This window comes from Acipenser ruthenus, chromosome 7, assembly GCF_902713425.1.
Source record: "Acipenser ruthenus chromosome 7, fAciRut3.2 maternal haplotype, whole genome shotgun sequence".
Taxonomy (NCBI): Eukaryota; Metazoa; Chordata; class Actinopteri; order Acipenseriformes; family Acipenseridae; genus Acipenser; species Acipenser ruthenus.
The window spans coordinates 2,796,683-2,823,560 of NC_081195.1; the positions used below are offsets into that span (position 1 = coordinate 2,796,683).

General features: G+C 38.1%; 1 protein-coding gene across 2 annotated transcripts in view; it reads right to left on the reverse strand.

Moving 5' to 3' along the window:
• The window catches only part of LOC117414956 (VPS10 domain-containing receptor SorCS3-like), a 144,118-nt gene that overhangs the window by 20,443 nt on the left and 96,797 nt on the right, over positions 1-26,878 (reverse strand). For both annotated transcript variants that reach the window (XM_059026120.1, XM_034024822.3), the window contains exons 5-16: positions 25,640-25,713; positions 22,545-22,609; positions 19,953-20,071; positions 17,107-17,196; positions 16,558-16,737; positions 15,242-15,388; positions 13,623-13,725; positions 11,684-11,760; positions 7,828-7,919; positions 5,803-5,910; positions 5,262-5,379; positions 4,527-4,660 (exon numbers count right to left, since the gene is read on the reverse strand). In XM_059026120.1, the coding sequence (XP_058882103.1) occupies positions 4,527-4,660; positions 5,262-5,379; positions 5,803-5,910; positions 7,828-7,919; positions 11,684-11,760; positions 13,623-13,725; positions 15,242-15,388; positions 16,558-16,737; positions 17,107-17,196; positions 19,953-20,071; positions 22,545-22,609; positions 25,640-25,713 (1,307 nt within the window). The remainder of the gene's footprint in view (positions 1-4,526; positions 4,661-5,261; positions 5,380-5,802; positions 5,911-7,827; positions 7,920-11,683; positions 11,761-13,622; positions 13,726-15,241; positions 15,389-16,557; positions 16,738-17,106; positions 17,197-19,952; positions 20,072-22,544; positions 22,610-25,639; positions 25,714-26,878) is intronic.

Genomic DNA, 26,878 nt, shown 5'->3' on the forward strand with positions numbered 1-26,878 from the left:
TCCAAATTACGGAAAGGGCCATGCTGTTTTGCCTTAGAATGCAGCAGAGTTGAGCAGGAGCCATCGGCACAACAAATGAAAGGCACTATGCTGGGTAACTGCATCTGCAAACTGAAACAAAGAGGCTTTTTTTTTATTAGATCACTGACATAACAAGCCTTGACAATGGAGTGACATGTAAGAGGATAACAAAGTTTTTCAAGCTTTTTTATATTGTGCTCATGAGTACAATTCTCATTAGAATCTGTGCAGACATGCTTGTAACCTTCAAGCAAAAAAAGCCCCATGTCATTTATGGATAGTTTGAAATGACAGGGTAGAATATAGCTGACTGCCCTTAAGAATTTTTTTTGGGTAAAAGTGCAAGAAAACATTTTTGTATTTAATCATAGGAATTGGGATGATCTTATGATCGTGATTTCAGTCAATGTCAGTAATGATGGTTCGTTCAGGTGAGTGTGGGAGGGCTCTGAGCAAAATTGTAGACAGATGGCTGACCAATTAGTGCATGGATACCAAGAATGAGCTACCAACCCAAGTGCTTGGTGGGTTAACAGTGCCATTGTGAAGTAAAGTCAGACTGTGAGGAGAGGTGCAAATGTGGTAAAATCCTCCCGAAATGAATGCTGGACATCATCTATATTCTAAACTAAATCTGCACAACCGATTCTAATAACAGCCTTGTTTTTGAAGGTAATGCCAAGCTCCCTATGGATAGATCATTTTCAATTCGAATTTTACTATCCCCTGTGGAGCAGGCAGTGGGGGGTTTTGACTGTCCTAAGAAGGGACATTTTAAATAAATCCACAGATTCTGGAGCATAGTAGATCTGATGAAACACTATCATGTGCCCTCACCCACAGAGAGAGGCAGAACGTTCATTAATTCAAGGAGAACATAAAAAAAAGTACATTTGCCTACAGAATAGAAATTCCGTGGAAAGTTAATGTTCACAGCATGATTACACTTGGCATGGAACAATTACAAAATATCTACAGACTGGACTCGGCATTTCATCTGGTTATACAATTATTTCTTTCACATTTGAAACAACCTTCCACTGTACAATATCTGGTTTACTTTAATTAAATAACTTCACTTTAGTTCTGATCTTTTTTTAAAAAAGGCTTTAAAATATGACATCTTTTTTTTTTTCTTTTTTCTTGGGAATTAAATAGATCACAATTATTTAACATAGAGATTTGAGCTTGACTGACATTTCTTGGTGTTTTGCAAACTATTAAGAGCCATCTTGCAGATTAGTCACGTAAGGTTAACATATTATCTATAAAGACATTTTGACATTCAGAATAAGAATGTATTATAATTGCCATTCATTTTATTAATGGAATATCAGTATTGACTATAATATCCTACATATTGACAGCTTTGAAAAAAATGTAAAATTAAAATCAGTCAGTTATACTCTATTAGTAATCTGTAAGGAACAGTTACAGTACTTCCTCTGATGTTAAATACTTGGATGCTTATGTATTAAACTAGAAATCAATTCATCAGACGACCGAAAAAAAAACCATAATCCCCCCCCCCCAAAAAACAGCTGCACTCCCATATAAAGTAGAAAGACTTTGCATAAGACCCGAATGTGAGATCAGTGATGGCATTTACAGGATGGTAAGTGAAAACAATATATCTCAAGACATAAGTCTAAGAAGGAGTGCAAAGTGCAGCTCGCTTCATATTATTTGTTATTATTATTATTTGTTTATTTAGCAGATGCCTTTATCCAAGGCGACTTACAGAGACTAGGGTCTGTGAACTATGCATCAGCTGCAGAGTCACTTACAATTACATCTCACCCGAAAGACGGAGCACAAGGAGGTTAAGTGACTTGCTCAGGGTCACACAATGAGTCAGTGGCTGAGGTGGGATTTGAACCAGGGACCTCCTGGTTACAAGCCCATTTCTTTAACCACATGACCACACAGCCATAACAGAACGTACTGCAACAGACAAGAGGCCCTGCACGTGCATACTTGCCAACATTTGGAAACTGTTCAGCGGGACGCTCATCTCCGGGGCGGGGGGGGGGGGGGTCAAATGCATCATAAACATGGGAGGAGTCATACGCAAAAAACACTCATTATCATATAACAGACGTATCCCCCTCAACTCAACACGACATGACCATCATGACAGTAAAAATAGACATAATGAAGCGTTCTTACCTTTGTATAAGTCAGTGATCAGCAGATGTGCCAGCTGCACGAAGAGCACTGGGTGTGGTTTTCACTAACTCTACTGTGCAAAATAAATGATTTTTTTTTCTATGGGTAAATATCAGGACTTCGTTCATATGCATCAGGACGCGGGACATTTACTAGGAAATCAGGTCTGTCCCGACCATATAGGGACTGTTGGCATGTATGCACATGTAAACGGTTTTTGTATTTTTAGTTGTGTAAATAAAATTTAAAATGTTTTGAATTTTAAATTTGGCAAGGATGGGGTTAAAATCCCATCTCTGCCAAATCCAGGAGCAAAATGTGGCTGAGGCTTAATTTAATAATTGGCGATTGTGACAGGATTGAAAGGAGTCCCTGTTGTAATTCACCCTCCCGACCACCGGCAGCGCTGTGTAGGGTTGACCGTGATTGGGTCAGGAGGCTGAAATCTGACCATTCAGGAAGTTCCGGGTCAGGCGGCCATCTTGGACCAAGGTGGAACCATGCGGCCGTCAGGTCCCGTCATTGCAATCAGCTGTGCTGTTCTCATTGATTGGCTGACGTGAGGCAGCGTGCTGATTGCAGGGGTGGGACTTGGCAGTATTTAAGCAGTATGGTTTTGCCATTCGGCCCCCCTGTCCTGAACTGAAAACACGTGCTGTGCTTTGTTGTTGTTTTGTTTTTATCAAACTGCTGTAATTCGCAGAAGCTTGAAACTTTAAAAACTTTGGTGGATTGCCGCAGTGGAGGAAACCCAGGACAAGCCAGTAATCCGTGGAAGGGGGCCAAGAGGCGGTGAGAGGAAACCCACTGCAGTAGCACGGAGAAACCCAGTGCTTCCTTTATTGTTGTTTTGTAACGAGATGTTTTTGTTTATTCTTTTTATTTGAAACCTGAGTTTACCATTGCTGGTATTCCAGGTGGTTTTCTTGTTTATTTTTTGCAATGCTGGACTGTTCTATTTTTGTTTGTTAAAATAAAATCCTGCCTGTACCATTGATGGTACAGGGCTCCAAGGACTAAACGACACTTCCAGCTCCTGTGTGCTGTCATTTCTGGTCCTTCCCTAAAGCTCCACCCAATACCCTCCCACAGCGATCAATTAAACCCAGCCACATGCTTTAAAAGAGGAGCCATATCCTTTGTTTAAGGGAGAAGGGGCTTCACTGAAGGCACTGCCAAGCAGAGAAAGGGAAAGTGAAAAAGAAAGACCAGCCTTGACAATACATAACCATTAAAAAAAAAAAGTTATAAAACTGTCCATTTATAAACTGTTTGGGCAAAATGGCAAGGACAACCCCCCATTTTAATCAGCCCTGTTGTCAGCCCATAATGTCTTCTCTTAATTTGGGTTCCCATTAAGAACAAGGCACCTTTTAAATGGCTGTACATTTTAGGAATAGATAGTACTGGTAAAAAAAAAAAAACAGGTCCCTCTCAAAAATATCAGTATAAAAAGTGGTCCAAATTGATAATGCTTTTATAAAGTTGTAAAATACGCTGTGAAGGGAAGCATATGGCATAGTGGTTGCTCTGTAATCTTGAATTGACTGCTTATGGTAACCTCTGGGGTAGGGGAAGAAGTCATTCAGAAGTTGATGCCAAGAAACTTTAATTCTCGCCATCTGTTTTCCTGGGCAAACCCAGTTCCTGCACAGCACGTCATAAACAAGGGACAGAATCTCTTCAATCCAGAACACTGCCAAATATAATTACTACCTGTACAATGTTGAGGCATACCAGTTGTGCTACACTGCATTACTCATTAGATACATATTTGTGGACTTTCTACTTAGGTCAACATAATTAGGAAAGGTTTTGTTAAGTTAATTTATTTTCCACCCCTAAAACCTGGAGATAAATCAGTATCAGGGAGTAAAACACAAACACAGGGCGCATGATATTGTTATTCCTTCATTGTCTCATTACCTTTCAGAATCCATATTCTCATTTCTGAAAATGTTGGATAGAACCGGCTGAAGTTCCACAACTAGACACTTGTAAAACACAGTTATAGTTACAAGCCATTTATGTAACTTTCTTAACAGCAATGTTCAGTGTTCTATAATTAAGCCTCAATGCAGTTACGTTTTGATGATATCATATAATGAGGCTGGAATCAGCTTACTGTAATGAGACTGCATTGTGAAATATTCAGTTCTGAAAATCCCTGAACCTGGTGGTATGAGATAGGAATTGCTATGTTTGGCCATCCTGCTTTGTCAATTGTCGCATCAGTGAACCCATGCCTCAAATGCATGCATTTCTTTATCTAGACAAAGCAAGTTTGCATAGTTAGTCACATCACATTCTATAAGGCAATGTGTTCATTCGCTTACCATTCAAAATCAGAGGCAGCACAGATACACGGCTCTGAAGACAACATTCTGGAGTAGTCCTTTCCCAGCATGCAGTGGTTTCCTGGCCTGCGTTTCATGTAGATCTGCTTTTCTCCCATTACACAAGGTTCACCCTGGTAAAAAACACACAGTTGCTGGTATGAATTGGCATACTGTTATTACATGATGAAAGTGGTAACATTATGGGCCCTATTCACAAAACTTAAGGTCTTTTTTAAGGAAGGTTTTGTTAAGCTCTATCTTAGAGCACGCTCAAAGATTATTCTCATTTTTCGAAGATTGGTTTTGCAGGGACACATTTTTAGGGGCTTCCTATTTGTTTATTTATTTATTTGCCTATGTTCAGAGGAATGTATAATTGCTGCAGGTCAGTAAATTGAATACAAGCAATAGCTTAGCAGTCATGATCTTAATAAAGGTGTAATTTTCTGAGACACACAGACCCGGACATGTTCCGCTTGTTCGATATGAACAGAAACAGGTTTTTGGAACTTCTCGTTCCACCAAACAAGAGGAATGGTTTGCCAAATCATATCAGTTCAGTTTCACAAAATAACGGCTACAATTTTGATTGGATGTCTCTCACACAACTCTGCCTCCTTGCAATCTCATTGGCATTAGGGTTTCCCAGTACTTTACTAAGTTCTGCCATTATGATTTGTTAAATGGAGTACACATATGGGGTCAGGCAACAGTACACTATACTATCCTCACCTGGTTGTTTAGATGCCAGGTCTGATAGTCTCCCTCCGTGCACCTCCTACTGAAGATAGACTTGTAGTCAATCTTAACTAGCTGCCACTCAGAGCGATGACTGAAGTGTCCGAAAAACCTAAAATAAAAGACGGAAAAAGAACAACACATATTTGTCTCTACCGAAGATGCTGTAGCAATTAAACTGCTTTCAGATAGTGACTTACCAGCACATGAGACTTATTTGGTTTATAATAGCAAATCCTCGACAATGGTCATAACCTGTAGATAACTCACTGAACTGTAGCCATGGTCAGTTATCTTGCAGGTAATGACTGCTGCATTGGGCAATACTGCAATGCTTAATATGTAAGTACTGCTATTCTATTTGCATGCAGAATATAATAATTCCACATTATGATGATTGTCAACCTATAATTAAACCAATAGACCCAAATCAGTTTTTTTCCCTAGATGCACAACAACTTCAGAACTCATCTAAAGAAATAAACTAGGAATTTGTGAGAAGATAGAATATTATTATAATTTAAAGCACACGTACGTCATTATCTGACTCTCCATTCCAGGCTCCACCAGCACTCCATCTACAAACAGTGGGGCCAAGGTAAAGCTGTATTTGATCCACTGCTTCCCCTCATCAAAGCTTATCCTGTTAAAAAAAATAAAAAATAAAAAATAAAATAACTTTGTATTTTCAATCGTTCAAGCACAAGTCAAAATATCAATTACGTCAGCATCCAGTTGATTGTTAATTATTAGGGTACACACATAGGGACAGACTCCTCCACTATATCCACACCGTAAAATATATGAATCCCCAGCAGGAGATAATAAAGACTGGTCTTACAAATTGTAAGTCACAGATCTTGTGTGAATGCACATTGATCTTATATTTGGTGTGAAATGAGAACAAAATCAATAGTAATGTATATCTTAACATGTTTGAGAGCAGTATGACATGCCTTTATTGATAAAAATAAATACTATTAAGACCACATCAACTGCCAATACTAAGTCTACGATGACGATTACTATTATTATAACCTTGAGTGTGGTTCGGTGGGCAGGAGCTAGGGCTCCTTCCCCGTTCTGTCCTGGCAATCTCCCTATTTAAATCCCCGCGTCATGCCCTTGTTCTCTGTCTTGTGTTTTTATTTTTTTCATTCTACCTTCCTCCTCCACTATACTGCACCACCTCTGTAATGGTCTCCCTCTGGGGGCAAGTGAAGCTCACTTCTCAGCCTCAGAGGCCCAGCCATGCTGGTCTGCCAGGAAGGTTCTCGGTTAGCCAGAGGAGACCCCCGGCCAAACCTGTCCTAACTCTCTTCCATTTCCCTGTTCTCTACCCTCTGGGATCCCCTTCCCAGCCTTGAAGGCCGACCGGTCCGTGAGCAGAGGGGAAACCCTGTGGTCCTTCCTAAGTCACAAAGCACTTCTGTCCTATTCGCAATTCCTGAGGTTCTTCCTCCACACAGCCCTTGTTCCTGTCCTGTGATTTTTATTATTATTATTATTATTATTATTATTATTATTATTATTATTATTATTAATAATAATAATAATAATAATAATAATAATAATAATAATAATAATAATAATAATTGTCCATAAAATGTCCTTGGAACAGTATGAAAGTTTGAAAAAAAAATCACTAAAAATGTAAAAGAATATTCACCTTTATCTCCCAAAAAGCACAAGGAAAAACTGTCAAACTGCAAAGCGTTGACATTAATTCTTTCACAGGATGTTAGGTTTGAATACTTTGATGCCTAGAATGCTGGAGGATAGACAGTTCCTTTTCTGAGACACGTTAGCTGAAAAACAGCAAGCACCACAAAGTGCCCACAGCACTGCTCTTGAACTGTAAACAAGAAAGACGACTACAAACGTCCCACTCCACCGAGAAAAACTCCAAGCCTACCAAATAAAAGCAGTGTTTCTTTCCAGCAATACCTTGCATTGAGAGAAGAAGGGCATCCAGGGCAGACAATAAAGAGCTCAGAAACTTCCAAACATCTCTTTAAATTATAAAGAATAATGTGTGTGTGTGTGTGTGTTGTATAGAACTAGTGCATTATATACCAAGGTTTTTATATTCTATATAGTACACTGGTGTTTTTACTAGAGTAGTATAAAGAGGTGCATGTTATACAAGGACTGTAACCCAAGGTTACTCAGTAATGCGTGTTAAACATGGGGTGCCGCATATACATTGGAGAGACATTTTATACTTAAAATTACAGTGCTTGAACAGCATTTGTCAGAATATCTCAGAATTAGTAAAAACCATAACAAATTAATATACATGTCTTTATACATAACCCATTAAGTATGGAATTAATTTTTCTATGATTGAAAAAAACTGGATTTATGCTATTTGACACATTATATTTAGACTTAACTAGAGTAAGTTATCCTAGCCATATCATTAAAGAGAAAATTAGATATAAGGTAGATAGCTCCAAAAAAAACCCAAAGTAGTCTGTACTCAAATGAGGACAGTGGCATTTAATGGGTTAAAAGGCATTCAATGTAACAGTTCATTTGAGGATAATGTAGAACTTACGCCAGTTGTCTGATAGGCAGTGATGTCTGTTTAACAGCAATCAGAGCTCCACCCTTATCCAGGAACCAGATACTGTGTTCTTCCTCAAAAATCTAGGAGACACACAGGAACACTTCAGAAACTTTAACTTATGCAAAAGTACTAAATTGAGAGGGAAGCTCGATTTATCACTTGTATGAAGTGTTTGGAGTGCAGAAAGCCTGCTCAAGTGATTCTTCCTGTCATAATCTTATCAATGCTGCTTCCACATAAGCAGCACTGTCACTTTAAACTCAAACAGCCTGCTACTGTCCTGTACAAAACTAAAATATATTAAAACATGTCTTCATGAAGCACAGCATACATTACCAGCCAGATTACTAATTATTTTCTTTTTATGATGTAAAATGTTACACCTAAGTATGTCACGACTCCAGTTTGATATGTATATGTGTAATTCAATGAAGAAACGGTCATCTTCTCAAGTTGAAATGAATACAATATACAAATATCAATTATTTTATCAGCTAACTGGAATTCATTCCGATGGTTAACTAAATACATGTTTAAGAAATATGCTTTATGTTTTCTAATCTTAAGACTAGGTTAATGGTATTTAGTTAACCTATTAACTATTTGTTATAAACCTATAACTAAAAAACACTAATGATTTCCATTGCATGAGAGTAGATGTTAACACTTCATGCTGATTTGAACTCGGCTCTCGCCAAAATAAGCACCGACTATGACATAGCTTTACAGTAAACTAATGTGATCCATCTGCGTTTCTTTCCATCTGATGATGTAGATATCCTTCTGCTTGGTGTTGATGGCTGAAGTATAATGCTGGCTCCAGGGATTAGCTTATTTTGCCTCCCCAGCGCATCAGCACACACAACGGCTGCGATGCTAGCTCCGGAGATCAACCACAGCGCGGTCTCCCCAGTGCATCTGCATGACAACCATCTGGCTTGAGATAATTAGGGTACATCTGTGGGGTCTTCAAGTGGGCACCTTCCATCCTCTGAGTTTAGTCGACTAGCCCACAACATCTCAAGAGGGCTCAACAGTGATTCTGGCATCCCAGCATCACCCCCCTCCGTCCCTCACTCAACTCAGCCCAGCTTACTTACCCGTACATCAGCGTTGCTTTCTTTCTATTGTGCTTGAGATCCCCAACCAGAATCTTTCCATCTCAACCACAGCCAGTTGCTGCTCCTTTCTGCTGCTTCAGATAAGTTCTTCACTGTGCGACGCAACTCTTGACCACTGAACCTGACATCTCTGAGAAACCGGGTTGTAGAGTGTGCCACAAATCCTCGACAACCCACCTCCACTGGGTAAACCCAGACTCTCCCTCCTCGCTGTTCTGCTTCAGCAGCTAGTTGAGCATACCGAAGTTTCTTCCTCTCATTCGCTTCATCCACAGCATCCTCCCATGGCATTGTTAACTGGTCGAAGGTTAGTAGTGGCAATCTCAGGTGGAAAAATAAGCTGTTTACTAACATCTGCCAGCATTTTCTAGTCTCTAGCAGCTTCCAGTTGTCGTGGGCGCGGCTTGGTTTTGACACCTTTCCTTGGTGGTTGCTCTGCTGGACGGAGGAATATTGTCTTTTGCATGTAATGCTTTGATGGAACTGGTGGCAACTTATTGGTCATGTTACGCTTGTCTTCCAATGCTAAGGCCAAACATTGCAGCACCTGGTCATGGCGCCAAGTAAACCATCCTTGGCTAAGACCCACCTTACATTCTGTCAAAATGTGCCTTAATGTTGCAGGTGATGAACACAAAGGACATGAGGGATCCTCACCCACCCAGAGGTTTAGGTTCTGTGGTGATGGGAGAACATCATATGTTGATCTGATGAGGAAACTGATCCTGCTCTGTTCCATTGTCCATAGGTCTTGCCAGCCGATCTTGCGTTGTTCCATACTTTCCCATCTCATCCATGCTCCCTGCTTGGCCTGGGAAACGGCCTTTACACACCTCGTCCTTTCCTCCTGCTTTTCCACCTCATTGACTACCAGCTTCCTCCGTTGAGCTGGGGTTGCCTTGTGTCATGTAGGAGGAACTGAACTGAGGCCAAGACCCCCTCTTCCATGCTGAACTTGCCCCATAATATCACCGATTCGAAGGGCAGCCTTTGCATCTTCCACGACTTTCTTTGCCGCCCACTTTCTTCCAGTTTTCAACACAGGCATTGCCTCCCTTACGCATTTGTCGCGTGAATCTACTGTCGCACTTAAACTCCTCGGTTAGAGCAGAGACTGGTAGCTGCAGTATTCCTTTACCGTAAAGTCCCACTCTGCTGAGGCAGCATGGAACTCCCAACCATTTCCTGACGTATGAACTGATTAAAGCTTCCAGCTTCTCAACTGTTGTCAAATAAACCTTGTACACAGTCAGTGGCCACAGCAGCCTTGGCAGTAAACCAAACTGAAAGTACCAGAGTTTCAGTTTGCCCAGTAAAGCTCTGCTGTCTATGCTCTTCAACCCTTCCACTGCTTGTTGTTTAACTTCTCCCACACGAACTGTGTCCTTTAGATTCCCGTCGTACCATCTCCCAAGACTTTCCACTGGCTTCTCAGACACTGATGGTATTGCATCACCATTAATGTAGAACCTTTTATCTACTACTTTACCTTTAATTATAGAGATGCTCCTTGATTTAGTGGGCTTGAATTGCATTCGTGCCCATTCGATGTTATTGGTTAATTTGCCAAATAACCGATTAGTGCAGGCTACTGTTGTAGTCTTGGTTGTCATGTCATCCATGTTTGCTCAAATTGGTGGTAGTCGCATTCCAGAAGGCAAGCGCTCTCCACCCACTACCCATGTTGATGCCCTAATAATTACTTCTATTGCCATGGTAAAAGCCAGTGGAGAAATGGTGCATCCTGCCATTAATCCAACTTCTAGGCATTGCCATGTAGTGCTGAAGTCTGAAGATGAAAAACAAAATTGCAAATCTCCAAAGTAGGCTTTCACTAAATTTGTTATTGTCATCAGTACACTGAAAAAATCAAATGCTGCCCAAAGAAGTTAATGTGGCGCTGAACCATATGCATTAGCCAAATCCAGGAATGTCACATGGAGCTCCTTCCTCTCCTTTTCGCTGATTGAATTTGTTGCCAAATCACGTTGATGTGTTCTAAGCATCCTGGGAAACCTGGAATGCCCACTTTTTGTACTGAAGTGTCAATGAAGCAGTTCTTTAATAGATGAGTTGACAATCTCTATGGAATAATGCTAAAGAAAATCTTCAAACACCTTCTACGTTTAATAGGGAAATAGGGCGAAACTGACTGATGCTTGTAGAATCTTTTTCTTTTGGTATAAAGACTCCACCTTCTCTGAGCCATGCTCTTGGTACAACCTGTTTTTCCCATGCCACTTTCATCAATTTCCACAGGATTCGTAGAACTCCAAAAGCACTCTTGTATACTATGTACGGAACTCCATTAGGCCCTGGAGATGATGACGCCCTTGCTTTTTTCACAGTTCGCTCTACTTCTTTCCACTTAGGTGCACAGTCCTCCATTTGGCATTCTGGTGGATTGATAGGTGGGATGTCTGAAGGAATCGACATAGGCTCCTGCCTTTTTGAATCAGCTCTGCGCAATGTTGCAAGCTTATCTTTTATGACCCTTTGTAACAGATTGAGTCCCTCCAACATAGTATTTAAAAAAAAATGTCATTAAGTTTCAGAGGAAAAAAACGATGTGCAATTGTCAAGTACTAGAAAAACTATTTTTTTTTTTTTATCACACGGGTGATAAAATGATTTCCAATTTTACATGTTACAGATCAGCATTCCAGAAAGATCTCAGTTTCTTATAATGATAAAACCCCACAATACAGCAACCTCAATCTCACCTGTCGCCAGCTGTTCCCAGCATCAGTGGTTATGAACATTCCAACATCGCTGAAGGTAAGCGCAGCGCCTATATTGCCTGTAGAAAAACATACAAAATGTATATACTCAGGAACTGCACCTGATCCCAGATCCATTACATTTTTATCTGACAGGTGAGAATTAAACCATTTTCAAATGATAAAAAAAAGAAAATACTCTATATACTGAACATGTACAAGATAAAAAACGCTTTCCTGTTCCATGAATTGAATGACAAAAGTGTACCGATATATTTAGGATGCAAATGTCTATGTTTTATTACACCCCAAATGGCAAAACGCCCAGAAACGAGTTTACAAATGTTTTTATTTTGAGGTTCATTAAGGAATAATGATAAGCATTCTTTTTAGTTAAATGGAATTAATTATTAGCACAAACGCAGGGGGGGAAGATTATTCTCATTAATAGTCACTACAATAAAATACTGCAGTAGCCATTCAAGCAAAGCAATGTATCTAATAAACTAGAACATGTTTTTTCTAGTCCTAAAACCTTTGAAACTGAACTGGCACACTGTGAATACTATCCACTGGTGGTTTATTAAATACATCATCCACAACACATGAGCGTTTGATCAGCACATAGATCTTTTATATGGGAATGTAGAGTTAATACAGTGTTGTATCACTGTCATCTATGAGATGGGTCTCATTTCTCATGTTCTGCATTTGAAAGTTCCTGCATTTAAATTGAGCACTGTGATAAATGGTGGTAATTAAACACATGTTATTTGCATTCATGTCCAATTTATATTATTCATATTAAATCTGTTTTTTTCTCCTCTAAAGTTTGTCCATCTGTTTTTTGTGACAGTGTTCAGAATGTTTGTAATATTCTGATTACGGTGAGTTTTGTCTTTCTGTAGGATTGATCTTAAGAGCAGAGGTGACGAGCATGTATAATATTGAAGAGGGGGATCGATGATATGCAGATTACTGTGCAGTATATAAATCACATTGACCTCAGTAAAAATGGTATCCTGGTTACAGTTCTGGGGGCTACTGCTAGTTCACCTCTAGCCCGGTTAAAACAAAGTTTGACAGGCATTACAGTTCCAATTTTGATGTACTTTAACAATGAACTGTGGAAATTGAGAGTGAAGTTAATTTCATCATCACTTTATCAGAATCAATTTCTAGTCACGCAATGATTTCATGTTTGTATTATAGTTTTTGTTTGTTTGTTTCCAGCAATTAAATCAGGATGTGTAAAATGTGACATTGCAAAGGAAAATAAATGTCCGAGCAGTCACAGGTTGTGAACAATATGTGGTCTGCCAGCTGGTGAATGTGTGAATACTATGTGTTTACGCCCACAGATTTATGTGATTCATTTTGTCAGAATGACTCTGAACCAGTTTATTAAATCAGAATCTCTGAAGCTAGAACATCCCTGATTCATCTCACCATTTCAAAGACATGGACGATTCAGCAGCTGCTCAGGCATCGCTAAATAATGCTTTTATGTCTATCTAAAGGGAACTTTCGTTTTGAAAAAAAGCATTGGCATGCATTTGTTAATTATTTATACATTTCTACACAGTGTAATACAAAGGTTCTCATAACTACCTTTTTTTACACATTTAATATGATACAAAGTGTATACTGCGGTGTTTATCCATTTTTCCAGGAATTACATGATGCTTCAACCTTTAGGGAGTAAATTTACCCATCAAAGCCTTGTAAAAATTCAACTCAGCTGTCTTGTAAAATGTATCAGTAAGTTCACTTCAAAAATAAAAGTGCAGTTCGTAAAAAAATTAAAATGTTCGACTGAAAAAGTAAAGGGTTGTTTCTTTAGAAACAATAAAAATATATAAGCAGCTAAAATGTTTTTTTTAGGTTACAAGACAGGGAGGAGAGACAGATATGTGTCAGTGTATAAGAACAGCTCAGTTACCTGTAGCCACTATAATCCCAGGAGCAGACGCCTTGCTTGAGATGCTTCCAGAAGTATATGGATTCTCTGAAACCTGCAAGTGTAGGTGCAGGGAACAAAATGGCTATGGAAAAAAAAACAAAAAAAGTAAGATAGTTATATTCCACCACATGGGGTCCATGCCTACAAGCAACATTGAAGCCAGTTTTGTAAAGCATACATTTCATAGTATTTAAAGACTAAAGGCACTCATTTCAAATATTGTACAGCAATATTCAATTAAAAATAACAAACTCCAAAGAGCCACATTAATTATGTTGTTAGCTATTGTTTCATATCAAACCCTGTAGGTTGTGCTATTCTACATGTACAGTGAAGGAAGTAACTGACATTTAAACCTACACTCATATTTTCTTTAATAAACAATACTAAAAGCAATACCTATGTGACAAAGTGGTGGAACCCTGACAATAAAACTAAGGGAAGGCCATTAAACATCATGACATGGTAACAGTTTAGTTTAGGTATCCAATTATAAACAATCTATAAACATGTTAATTATTATGCTATTAACAATGATAGAATAGGATAAGAAATAATTAGTCTATTATTGTACATCTTTGCCATTGTTTTTTTGCTATTGTTTATAATCACTTTCCCAGATAACAGATATAGTCTGTCTGCCTGTCTTTTCAGGCCTGTCTGTGTTTCAATGCCTGTCTGTCTATCTTTATATGTCTGTCACACCAATTGTTTGGGGCTGCTATGCTTTTGCAATTATAGTATACAGTTATTATACACTTTTGCCATTGTTTTTTTATGCTATTGTCAATAATCACTTATAACAGATACCTAAACTAAAGTGTTGTAAAGTGTAATTATAGTCAAATAAATGTACGATTACATCTAATCTTTAGTTCTTCTTTCCCAGCTCCAATTGTCTCCTCAATTGAAATGGTTCTGTGCTACTAACCCTTCCAGATTATTTCTCTAATTGTTATCCATTACACACAATATCAATGAAAAGCTTTTAAAAGGGAAAAATGAACAACTGAAAGAAGGGGGTCTAAAGGGAGAAGTCATCTAAATGGGGTAACATGAAGGTTAACAGAAGAAAGAACAGACAGGCAGTTTCAAATTACAAGTTGCCATGGCTGCCATTTAAAAATGCTGCGCCACAACCTTTATTTGCTGGAAGATCTCCTCCCTTAACCCTTTCAGTCCTGTTTTTTTTTTTTTTTTTACAAATATATTGGTAAATGCGACTTTAATGTCCCATCAATACTTTAAGAACTCTAAACGGCACGAAGATGAGGCTACCTGCAAATTCATCCTCTAAAATTTACTGTAAAATCAAACTTAATAAAGAGGGTTTTGAGTATATATATATATATATAGTAAATATGCAACATCATCTCCACAGCCTGGCGTATTAGGAGATGATGTCCCAAGCTGTCTGCTTGACAGTTCAACAATACAGCACAGAGTTCTGTTGCCCAACTCAGACGTAGTACTGGGAATCATGGTCAAGCGAAGAGTATTCTGAATGGGTTGTAAAAATTAAGATAGGCTTTGGGAAAAGAAGGTTGGGGACTACAGCCAAAGCTAATATGTACAGCAGCTTAGAAAACATTGTTCACCAGAACACAATGGATGGGGTTTCCCCTCAGGTCTGTGACAGGTGCCTTCAGCAAACGCCAGTCCCTCCCTTTATTGTACGTGATGTAGGTCTTCACTTGACCTGCAAGCTTCTTGTTCGCAATGAACATTCCTTTTATCCCTGCTACCTAGGAGAAATGGACACAGTTAAATATATACAAGGTGATTAGAAAGTAAGTTTACCACATCAACGCATGTTCCCTACCTATATGGGCAGGTATTAGGACCCTGGGCATAGGGAGTATACACTCCATCTTTGGTAAGGGCAGATGAAGCCAGGGTTCTCCTGAAGAAGTATGGGCAAGGTGGCTGAGGTGATTGAGCAGATTAGCATCTCAATCACCTAACCACCTCAATTGGTAATTGGAATCAGCTGCACCTGATTCCAGACTGTATACAAGATGAGGCTTTCAGATTGTTAGCGGAGAGAAGAATGGAGGGTGTAAGAGAAGTAGGTTTATGTTTGTGTTTTGTTTTGTTTTACACACCGTTAAAGTGACAGAACCCTTGTTATCTACTGATGTAAATAATGTAAATAAAAGTGTGCTATAGTACTTAACAGTATCTTGAGCCTCTGGAGTGATTTTGAAAGCAACAAGATGGTAATATTGTGTCCGAAGTGCCTTCCTACACCAGATGACAGGGGGCGCTACATCACAATATACATATACATATACATTATATAGGCAGCAAAAAAAGAAGAGAGTTGCTTTGCAAAGGCTGGGCTGTAAAAAATACCACGTTAAAAATACATCAGAAGCTACCTGCTATCATTAGAGCAGATAGATAAATAAGGAAAGTCCTCATTTTGCCAATTGCCAGAACTAATCTGGCACTATTTGTTGTTTTTAATAATCTTTTTTTATTTGTTTCCTTGGCATTTGGAGGGAACATATATCCGAATTTGATGTGTATTTATTAATTTGAATTGTGGCCATTATTGATTATATGTGTGTGGTTTGCACCTCTAATACTTTTTTGGAGTAGATATAATAAGATAGTATCAGATTGATTTTTATAAAGGTCACATCAAATTAGCTTCTTCAACAAAGCATCTAAAAGCCAGTTAACTCTACATAACAAATGTGGCTTTCCATACAAAAAAAAAACACAAATGATGTCACAAAATACCACAGTGCTGCCACTATTGGAAGTGAACCAATAGCTGTATTCTATGATTTACATGATTTGTTTGTGCATTTATCCTGCCACACGCCCCCTGGCATTCAGCCCTGAGCAGAGACAACTATGTGAGCCACTTTTTGTGCAGCACTGTGAGATAGCTGTAAACACATACCTCATAGAGGTCAATCATGATGTTCCCCTCCAGTCCTCTGCTGGTCTTTACATGCTCCAATGCAAGAGTGAAGTAGATCCCTCGTGTCTCTGATATGTACAGGTTATAGGTGTCATTCTGGTACCACTCTTGCACAGCTGCAAACACCTGGTTCTCATCCGTACTGATAATGTGCATGTCCTGTCAAAGGAAGGCGTGCGTTATCAATTGAATCAACTTGTTTAAAGTCAAGAGCAGTGTGGGAAAACAGACAAACAAGCAACCACTTAACCAAGACATTGGAACTACTTGAGCATCAAGATACTGGGGCAGCACAGAATACAATTCAATGAAATACCAAAGCTAGCATTCACCACAGCAACATTGTTAAGCAAATTCTTAACAGAACCAGACCATTGTTGACTGACAATCAGTTTTGTTTTGTTTGTTTGTTTTATAAATTAACAATTAGTGTTACAGTAACCTTTACAGAATGATTCATGTCACTGCTCATAGCAGCGTTAAAATAGTTAAAATGAACCAATAAATACAATTTAGCATTGTTGTTACCTTTGGCAGTGCGTATTTCGGTAATTTGATTTGAATGAAAGTCTCTCTTCGATAGGACACATAGTAAGTGGCCCTCCCACCTGTTGTTACCTAGAAACAAAAAAAGTTAGTAAGGTTTGATCATGTAATAAAAAGATCAAGAGGCGACTGGATGAACCAAATGCTTAGTAATAGCAACTACAATCTTGAATGCATGTATCTGACAGTGCAGTTCCATGGTGTTATTCAGTGTACATATTCACCAGCAGGAAGAGGTACTGTAGGACTGTTATTTCCTTGTCAAATATTAATATGAATCACTGTCCACAAACATATTCATTTCTATCCAGTCATACTGAACAGAAATACAGGTTTTCAAGAGGAAGACTTTTGCAGGACACTGGAGTCAACATTCTTCTTCTTTGTCAAACAAACTCTGAAACCCTACAAAGAGAAACTCAAGTCCCATTTGAAGAACAGCACCATTATTGACACAGAACATCTTACGGTGCTGGTGGATAGCGTACACAGGATTGAGGATTCACATCTGCCAAAATTACTAAAACCATTAGTACACAACTCTTTGTGAACAATATCAAGTTACCGGCTTTGGAACATTCAGATAAAAGAGGTTCATCATGTATTGTCTGATTCAATTAGCTGTGTCTTAATGTGCTGTTAATGTATTGCTCAATAATGTGAGATGAATGTAAGGCTGTTATGTTTAATGCCGGATAGTCTTCCACAATAACCCTGTATACGATCGAGTGCAGAAGATAAAAATCAATGAGAACCAGACAATTGAACTTAAAAATAAATTGTGATGATTGATTTTTCTTACAAGAATCTTTCAATGTAATATAACCACATGGTCCAGAGTTTTAGTAATTCTAGGTGGGGTTGAGGCCCATTTGGGAAGGACTGTTTGTTGTTGTTGGTTTGTCTACAAAAAACTGACCAAAATACAGGACTTGAAGCTGATGGTTATGAATTAACAAGTAAAAAAAAAAAAAAAAAAAAAAAAGGTTTGCAGTTGTGTGTATAATTACCTAATGTATCTAGCAAGTGCAAAAGATGAATAAATATAGAATTAATGAAGGTGGGTCATTTAATGACACATTTATTTGCTCTGTAAATATCTTGGTAGTGCCAAATAAAAAAAAAAAAAACATCACAACTAGTCCCCAAGTGCAATTGTACCCAATGTTATAATTCAGAAAGGAGATATCCACCCAAGATTCATTAGACCAATTCTTTATTGCGTTTGACAAAAGGACCAAGAGCAACATTATATACTTTTTAGCCCGTGGAGCTCTAAAGCTGCCCGCGTGCTGGCTGACTGTGAGATAAATAATCATTGCTTGATGACAGCTATTGCCAGTGGGCAGGTAAAGTGGCACTCTGGGACAAGTTCCCCCGCCCCATGTACTGGCTGACTGTGATGTAATGGTTATTGATAAATGACAGTTAGCCAGGGACAGGATTAGTTGAACTCTGGGCCTGTGATGTAATGATTATTGACAGTTATTGCCAGTGGCAGGGCAAGTGGCAACTATAGCCAATGGGCAGTGAGAGGCACCCTGGACAAGGTATGCTGCAAGGTGGAGGCAGGGGAGGGGGAGGATCAAACAAATAAATGACAAAGAGGCGTAGGCAAAGGGCTCTTTATGGGTTATTTTTATTAGAGGCAGATCCTCCTTTTAGAAACATAACATAGTTTCCATTAATTTACTACCAATGCAGAATGACTGGGTGAGATGTGTTCTTTATTTTACACAACATAATGGGTTTTAAAATAGTGACCGCCAAGGCTAGCACCACATTAAAACTGATTTCTTGAAAAGAAAGTTACTTTGGCATGCATTGATATAACCCAGTATTGTGTTCTGGGAAAAATACAAAAAAAGAAAAATGTATTAAAGGCTCTTAGAATAAGAATTATTGTAAAAGGAAGAATAGGCAGATTATTAATTACAGAAATTAGATAAAATAATGAGTAGAGCACTATTGTGTTTTATTCAAATTAAAAACTCAATCTCTTAGTTCTCTGAAAAGAAGGCCTGTCAGCAATCTAGCCTTGCACAATAAGCTAAAAAAGAATACTGAGCAAGCAGAGAATCTGGGGTTTACAATACAAAGTTATTTTGATTGGTCTGCACAGAGTTAGACTGTGATTATTTTGTGTAATTCAATAATAATGGTTCAGTATTTCTCCTAAGGAAGTGTTTAATAACATTGTGTCAGCTGCCTGCTGTGAACTTGTGGGAATAATGTATCTGTTTGGTATATAAGTAAAGACTGCCAGTTAAAATGTGCTTATGATAGACAGCAAGCAGGGCAGCAGTGTGGAGTAGTGGTTAGGGCTCTGGACTCTTGACCGGAGGGTTGTGGGTTCAATCCCCAGTGGGGGACACTGCTGTTGTACCCTTGAGCAAGGTACTTTACCTAGATTGCTCCAGTAAAAACCCAACTGTATAAATGGGTAATTGTATGTAAAATAATGTGATATCTGTATAATGTATAATGTGATATCTTGTAACAATTGTAAGTCGCCCTGGATAAGGGCGTCTGCTAAGAAATAAATAATAATAAATAAATAATAATAGCATATACCCAGAATGTAATTAATGTAATAGTGTTCTGTGTATATTCACTTACAGTACAGAGGTCAGCAGCTATATCTAGTTGAGTCTGCAGTAAACCAGTAAGCCTGTCTTCCACGACTATATCATTTGTTTACCCACATTTTTGTATTATTATTATTATTTTACCTGAGCTGGATTCAAGCCCAGGCTTTCAGATGTGAAAGTCAACTCTGCTTCCTCGCCCCTGTGGCTTATATTTGTAACTCTGATCAAGTGCAATACCTGAATGAACATATAATCATCCTGAACCACGAGGGAACTGGTGTCAATGAATCCAGGGAAAGGGTGGCTTCTGTCCAGCTCAGAACAGGCTTGAATCCTGCAGATAATGTATCGAGTATCTGTTTAAAAAAAAAAGAAAAGATACAGGCAATTAAAAATATTCTCAATACAATTGGAATTGATCTAAATAGCAGCCTACCGTTGTAAAGATAATTAATATGGGCCCATTGAATACCAAGGTTTGGGAAATTAAACATCTAACAGATGTGCAAATGTAATCAATGCCATTCAGTTAAAGATATTGTATCTATTGAACTATTCTTGGATAGCATTATTATTATTATTATTATTATTATTATTATTATTATTATTATTATTATTATAAATTACACCACAAATAAATGGAAATCTGAGGACTTGGCTCAAATGGATTGTGTTTCCTTAGTTTCTTCATTATCCCCAAAATTTAACCATATGGAATAGACGGGAAAAAGAGGTTGTTCATGGATCAATCCCTATATCTTTATTTAAAGACAAAGGTTGAGAACCCTTGACAGCTCCCAGAAGTCGTCAAGTCCTGCAACCGTACTGTACCTCTAAAGCCCCAAGAGACAACTGCTGATCCCTCAGCTCATGGGATAAAGTTATGGGATGGAGTTCTTCTCTATTACACCTGTTCACAGTGGCTTAAATTCAAACTGAACATTGCGGAATTTGTAAAAAAAAAAAAAAAAAAAGGATTTGAAAAAGCTAACAAATATGATGTGATGGCTTGCACAGTTTTTTCAACTACTAACATCACAAAGCATTTTTAACATTTGTGATTTTGTCTGCAGATCAGATGGAAATTAAAAATACAGAATCAAACTGTTTCCTTTTTCTAGACCAGCTGTAGTTTTATAACAGGAGTAACACGATGTATCTTTAAAACTTCTCCTTAAATTGCAGAAGATGTTTTTATCTAATGAGATAACATCACAAGGAGGACACAAAAAATATTCAGTGCTCTTTTCTTTTTGGGCAGAGAACAAGAGAAGTCAAAAGAACAACCTCTATTATCAGATTTAACAAGATATTCAAGCATGGAGGTTCAAAGCCTGGGGTTTCACTGCTTAGATGTTATAGGGGTAGCCAAATCCCTTTAAAAAATCTTGTCAGCTAGAATCAACATTTTATCTTGTTTGATGCTGAGCTGGTCTTTTGGCTAAAAAGGGTCTGCAGCCTGCTTTGAACTTTCTGAAGAAAGTCTCCCAAGCAGAGACATTAAAACTTTGGAAAATGCTTATTCTCTAAAGGGAACAAGTGGGAGAAACACACACAATAAATGGACAGAAACCCAGCTATAACAGTGCCTAATCACATTTTAGTGATCCACATTGCTCAACAGTTGTTTCATAAATTATTATTTTATAAAGGATCTCTAACCTACAATTAAATAATGCTGTTCTGCATATTCGTTGTATTGTTTTCTTATTTTAATACTAACATAGTGAGTTACAGGGTGCACTGTCTTGGGTGGTATAGTTGCTTCCAGAGGGGAACTAGCTCTAGCGACATTGCTTTTTTGTCCCTTAAGTTTGCATCTCATTAATTTGCCCAATGACATTATGCCTCAAGACTTGAAGGACAGGGATCCAGAGGCATTGACCTACTTTGTGGGGAACAATTGCCAGAAAAACACAGGTCCAAAGGTACAATGCATTCTAATAAATATTAGCACCATCACTCTCCGGGGGGTAAGGGGGTCTAAACCTTCCGCTCCTCTCAGAATTATGTTAAGCACCCTGACTTGAAAGCAGTGCATGCAGAAAGTGGGAAATTATGACAAATGTTGCCGCCCCTCTGGCGTCACACTAAGCTGTTTTGACAGCTCTGCTTTCTCACCTGTAGCCAGTATTTACTGGACTGCTGATCTTGTTTGAAAAAGGGCACGTCATAAGGAATAAAACCATTTCCCCCTGGATTTTTAATTTGCATGGATGCTGCATTCCAGGGTTTGTACTATATTTCTTCAATGCGATTTTAAAACACATGTATATATTTTTTTAGCATTCTGTTTTCTTTAGCATCTTTTTAATCTTGCAAAATTCCAATACCGAACATATATACAGTATCTTGTGGCTAACACTACTTACCCATTAGGGTCATTGTTTCCCTAATTTGTATTAAGTACATTACACCATCTGTTAATCAAAGATTGAAATTGTAATGCTAAAGCTATAGAAATTCTTTCTGAATAATCAATTGACATATGTGAACCTGGTTGTATTTGGGTATAATCATCAAGCTAATAGTATGGACAATGTTAATATATAGCCAATTATTTCTGACTTGGATAGCCTTGCATATGATATACTGTACAGACCTTGATGGTACTGACATACTCCTTAGTCATACTGACACTTCAATACACAGCATAAGGGAGAATAAGAAAGATACCATATTAATCAACAATCAAGCAGTACATTTATCAGATGTCTTATCCAGTGCCATACCCTTGGGACACAGTTCAAGCAAAATGGATTCTTAGTTTCCCTCTTTGACCTCTCATGCATTATGATGGGAGAAGAAAGTACTTTTAGAATTACTCACGGCCATCCGCAGTCCGTGCCTCCATGTGTATGAGATCTGACTCCTTGTCTAAGCCGATTACTGACCTGGGATGGAAGAGAAGGAGAACAAACAATAAGGCAAATAGCCTTTGGGGAATTCAGCCCCGGTAATTGACAACTTTATTTGTCTCCACTTGAACATATCTGCAAACACTTGACTTTCTAGCTGCTCTTGGTTAAATGTAATCTATACCTCCTGTCTGGCAGTAATGTATCATAGATTCTCATTACAGAGACACTCAAAGTGGGGGGGGGACGGGACTGTAATTCTGTTGAAGCATTTATTTTGTAATAAATTGTGGAAAACAAAGCAATCATAAACTTGCTGTTTTTCTTTTATTCGTGGTGTTTCGTGCACCCAATTTGGCGTTGTTCCATCAAGTACCCATTCACCAGATTTATTTCATTTAGATTTTCATGAGTGTATCAATTGTAAGTCGCCCTGGATAAGGGCGTCTGCTAAGAAATAAATAATAATAATAATAATAATAATATAAAACGCTCAATTTTGATTTGATCAGTTTCAATTTGTTCATTACATGCCTTGGAAACAGTTGCTGGGATCATTATTTATAGAAGCATAAAAAACCAGCGGAAGATTAAACAAATACATATACAGTATAGAGTGATCTTCCAATCCGTGTGATCTTCAGGGGTTTTCTAATAAACAGTAAGCAATCAGCAATACCTGTCTTATATAGCTTGACAGTTTGTTGTTGATTGGTTCATATTAAACCTACAACATATGTATGTATGTGTGTGTGTGTGTGTGTGTGTGTGTGTGTGTGTATGTGTTTGTGTGTGTATGTGTGTGTGTGTGTGTGTGCGTGCATGCGTGTGTGTGTGTGTGTATGTATCAGCAATGGCAACACAATAGATTTGGGACACAAACTGCACAATGGTCCCGTTGCAGTCGGACTGATATGCTGTCATGGTACTTCAATAGATTACTAGTGTAGAAGAGAAAAGCCTCAGTCAGAACAAAGCCTCTTACACTATCTGCTCTTTACAAGAAAGAACTGCAAGCAATGTTGCATAATGCTTTCCACTGCATTTAATGTACTATTTATGCTACTATCATGTATTATGCACTTTCCACTGCACGTAATATATTATGCATTTTGCACTGCATTGTTTTAGGCATTTTCTTTTTTTTCCCATTTTTACTGTATATCATGTATGATGCATTTCTCTGTATTTAAAGTACTATGGATTTTCTTGTAGTTACTGCATCTTGTAAAGCGTTTTGTGATGATCCACTATGAAAGGCGCTATATAAAAAAAAGATTGATTGATTGAATGATTGATTGAAGCAATCCTGGAAAAATCCTGGAAAATATCTAAAACAATGAAGTGATAAAGTGTGAAATCAATATAGAGAAATGTAAAAGGCTTCCTCTGAATGTACAATACTTTAGTCCATAGGGCAGTTACATATTTATTTTAAGATTTGCTTAATCTGAGAGAAATGTACATGCTGGTAACAGTCCAAATACACAGCTGTAGTTGATATCCATGGGTATTTTGCTTGCATATAGCTCATGATGTCCCCTCACTTGAGAAACATAGCTATCACCTACAGCTGTGTGTATCTGCTCCTACTTTATGAGCAATAATGGGTTAGTAGAAAGTAGCAGGTACATAACTCTATGTAACACATTGATGGGCTTTTCAATGTCCCTTATTCATTATTCATCATTTTTATTTTTTCCCTTGAACTCGGGGTGTCTGAAGAGAAATATAATAAATTAAATATAGTTCTCCAAGAGTATAAGTTAAGTCACCCTAAAGCGAGTGCCTGAAATTCTCTAGCAGTCACAGGGAGTTGAACTCCAGCCACTGGAATGATGAAGGTTTGACGCACTTAGGCACATGCATTGAGCCACTTCTGTAAAGTCCAATAAAGACTTAACCTCTCACCAGGGATGATGTCATAATCTGTAATAGAAGCCTGAGGGTCCATGGACCAGGAGACCTTGGTAAAAACATTACAAGTGCATTTAACATACCAAAAGCCTAGAGCAAGAAGAAGATGGTAGCATGCTGGAAACTACATTTATTATTGTGCCAACATAAAGACTATACAAAAGTATATAGTGCTGTAGTGTTCCACTTACACTGGGATCTAGAGAAACCTAATTCTGTGCCATCTAGATCATTTTCAGTACCTCTGTTGCAAAAAAAAAAGTTTGAAAAACCTGTGTGGGGAATGTTACAGCAATTTTTCCTGTGTGGGGAATGATACAGCAATTTTATTGCTAAAAGATTAAGCCAGTTCCATGTCGCTCGATGATCTACATCATGGTGTGTTATCAGTTTTTAACAATAACAGAATATGTATATGGAGGGCACTGCAGCATATCAGCACCATGCATTATGCATATTACCTTTAAAAACATGTAGATTATCTCTTCTGTCTACAAAATGACAAAAACTCTTCCTCTGGCAGGCTTCCCCCCCTTGCTGGTTTCTGAACACAGGAAGCTAGTATTCAATCCTTGTCAGTGATTGGCTGTCCTAAATGTGAAGCATTTGTGATTACAGACTACAGGGTTTGCCTGTAACCATACCCTTCTAAGCAAAGGGAGCATAACACATGGAATTGCCATTGGAGAAATCCAGTTTTTATTCCATAAATGGCTTCAAATAATAAAGATCAGTGAATTAGTCACATTCCTTAATGCACGGCCTTCTATATATTAAACTACAGGAGGTGATAAAGGAATCCAACCAGAAGCTATTAAATAGCTTCTACTTTATAAATGCTTCTACTGCTATTAACATGAATTGGTAAGGAGCAAAGCTACAGGGCCCCTTCCAAGAGCTGCCAGGATTTTGAGCACTGTTATTTTTTAAATGACATTTCTCTGTGATGCTAATGCCTTTTGCTGTCAAAATTCACACACACACAGTTGCATGGTTTTAATTCATCAGCATCTTCCCATCAGATCAACAGCTCTTTTGTGGAAAGGACTGCAGGACTGCACCCTGTAAATCCTGTCAACAAAGCTTTTCTTTTTGATTAAAAAAATCTAAACCTTAAAAATGCACAAAAATATGTAATGCAAGACTTACCAGTAGAATCTGTTGGGGTTGACATTCTCATGTACCAGATGCCATTTCCTTCCAAAATCTATAGAACTGTATAACTGAAACAGGAGAAAAAATATAAGCAATTTAGACATGTGAAACATTTGTAGGCAACCCAACTGGAGCTATTAAACTGATTTTTCTTTCTATCCAAATTAAAATTCCATATATTTTACCTTGGAAGTAATTAATTATTACTAGGCTGAGCTCTGTAGTGTTGATTTCTTATTATTTTAAGTAACAGGTTGACACAAAAGGTTACAAATATTTGAAATTATTGAAAAATCTTAAAGTAAATGAATGAAACTGTATGCACATTAATTAAATGTGTGCTGTTTATCAGTGTTCAAACCCAAGATATTGATTACTGACCATAAGTCACTTATCCTGTGCCATGCATTGTCATAGGTGATATTGTTATTCATTGAAAGAGTGATTACACCAACTTTGAATAAACCTCCAGACAGGAGCAATCAGACACTGTCAATTCAGTTTCCACACATCAGTAATTTGCATGTGTGACTCACAGAATGTATACAGAACTGTCTTCAATTAAATTACTTTTGCTTGTATCTCACAGGTAATCTTTTTTCAATAACCTTTTGATGGCAACAATGAGCATCTTGATGCACAGTCTTTTAGTGGGCTTTCAAGGGTGCAAATTGAAAATCCAGACACAAGGGTTTAATGACCTGCTTCCATGATGTGCAAGCAGGTTTTTAAATATGCTTTCCTGCTAACCATGCCTGCTAGACAGCACCCCCTATAGACGTTCAACTCATTTTTAAGGGGAGCACGGTCTGGATTTATAAAGGGGGTAATGGCAAATGATTGACTATGGATAAACCTTTGTGCAGTTGTAGTAGGTACACAATTGTTTACTATTGCGTTTGAAGAAAATACATCAAAAATAAGAGCCTTCTCAGGTGTAGATGATCTAACAGCCATCAATAATAGGAGCCTTCTCAAAGTAGGCGTAGGTTATCTAATTTCGATACAATTTTGTACAAATATGAAGCCCAAAGATGGTTAATATTAGTTTTCAAGTTAATCAATTAACTGGGGGTGGCCAATTCCAGTCCTGGAGGGCCTTTAGGATGGTTGAAGGTTTTGTTTGTGTTTCGAAAGTAATATATCTTGCTTTGCCCCCTAGAAAATGATGATGTAAAAATAATTCATCACAACAGTGTCCTACTACTTCTCAGATTGTACCATGTTGCTCAT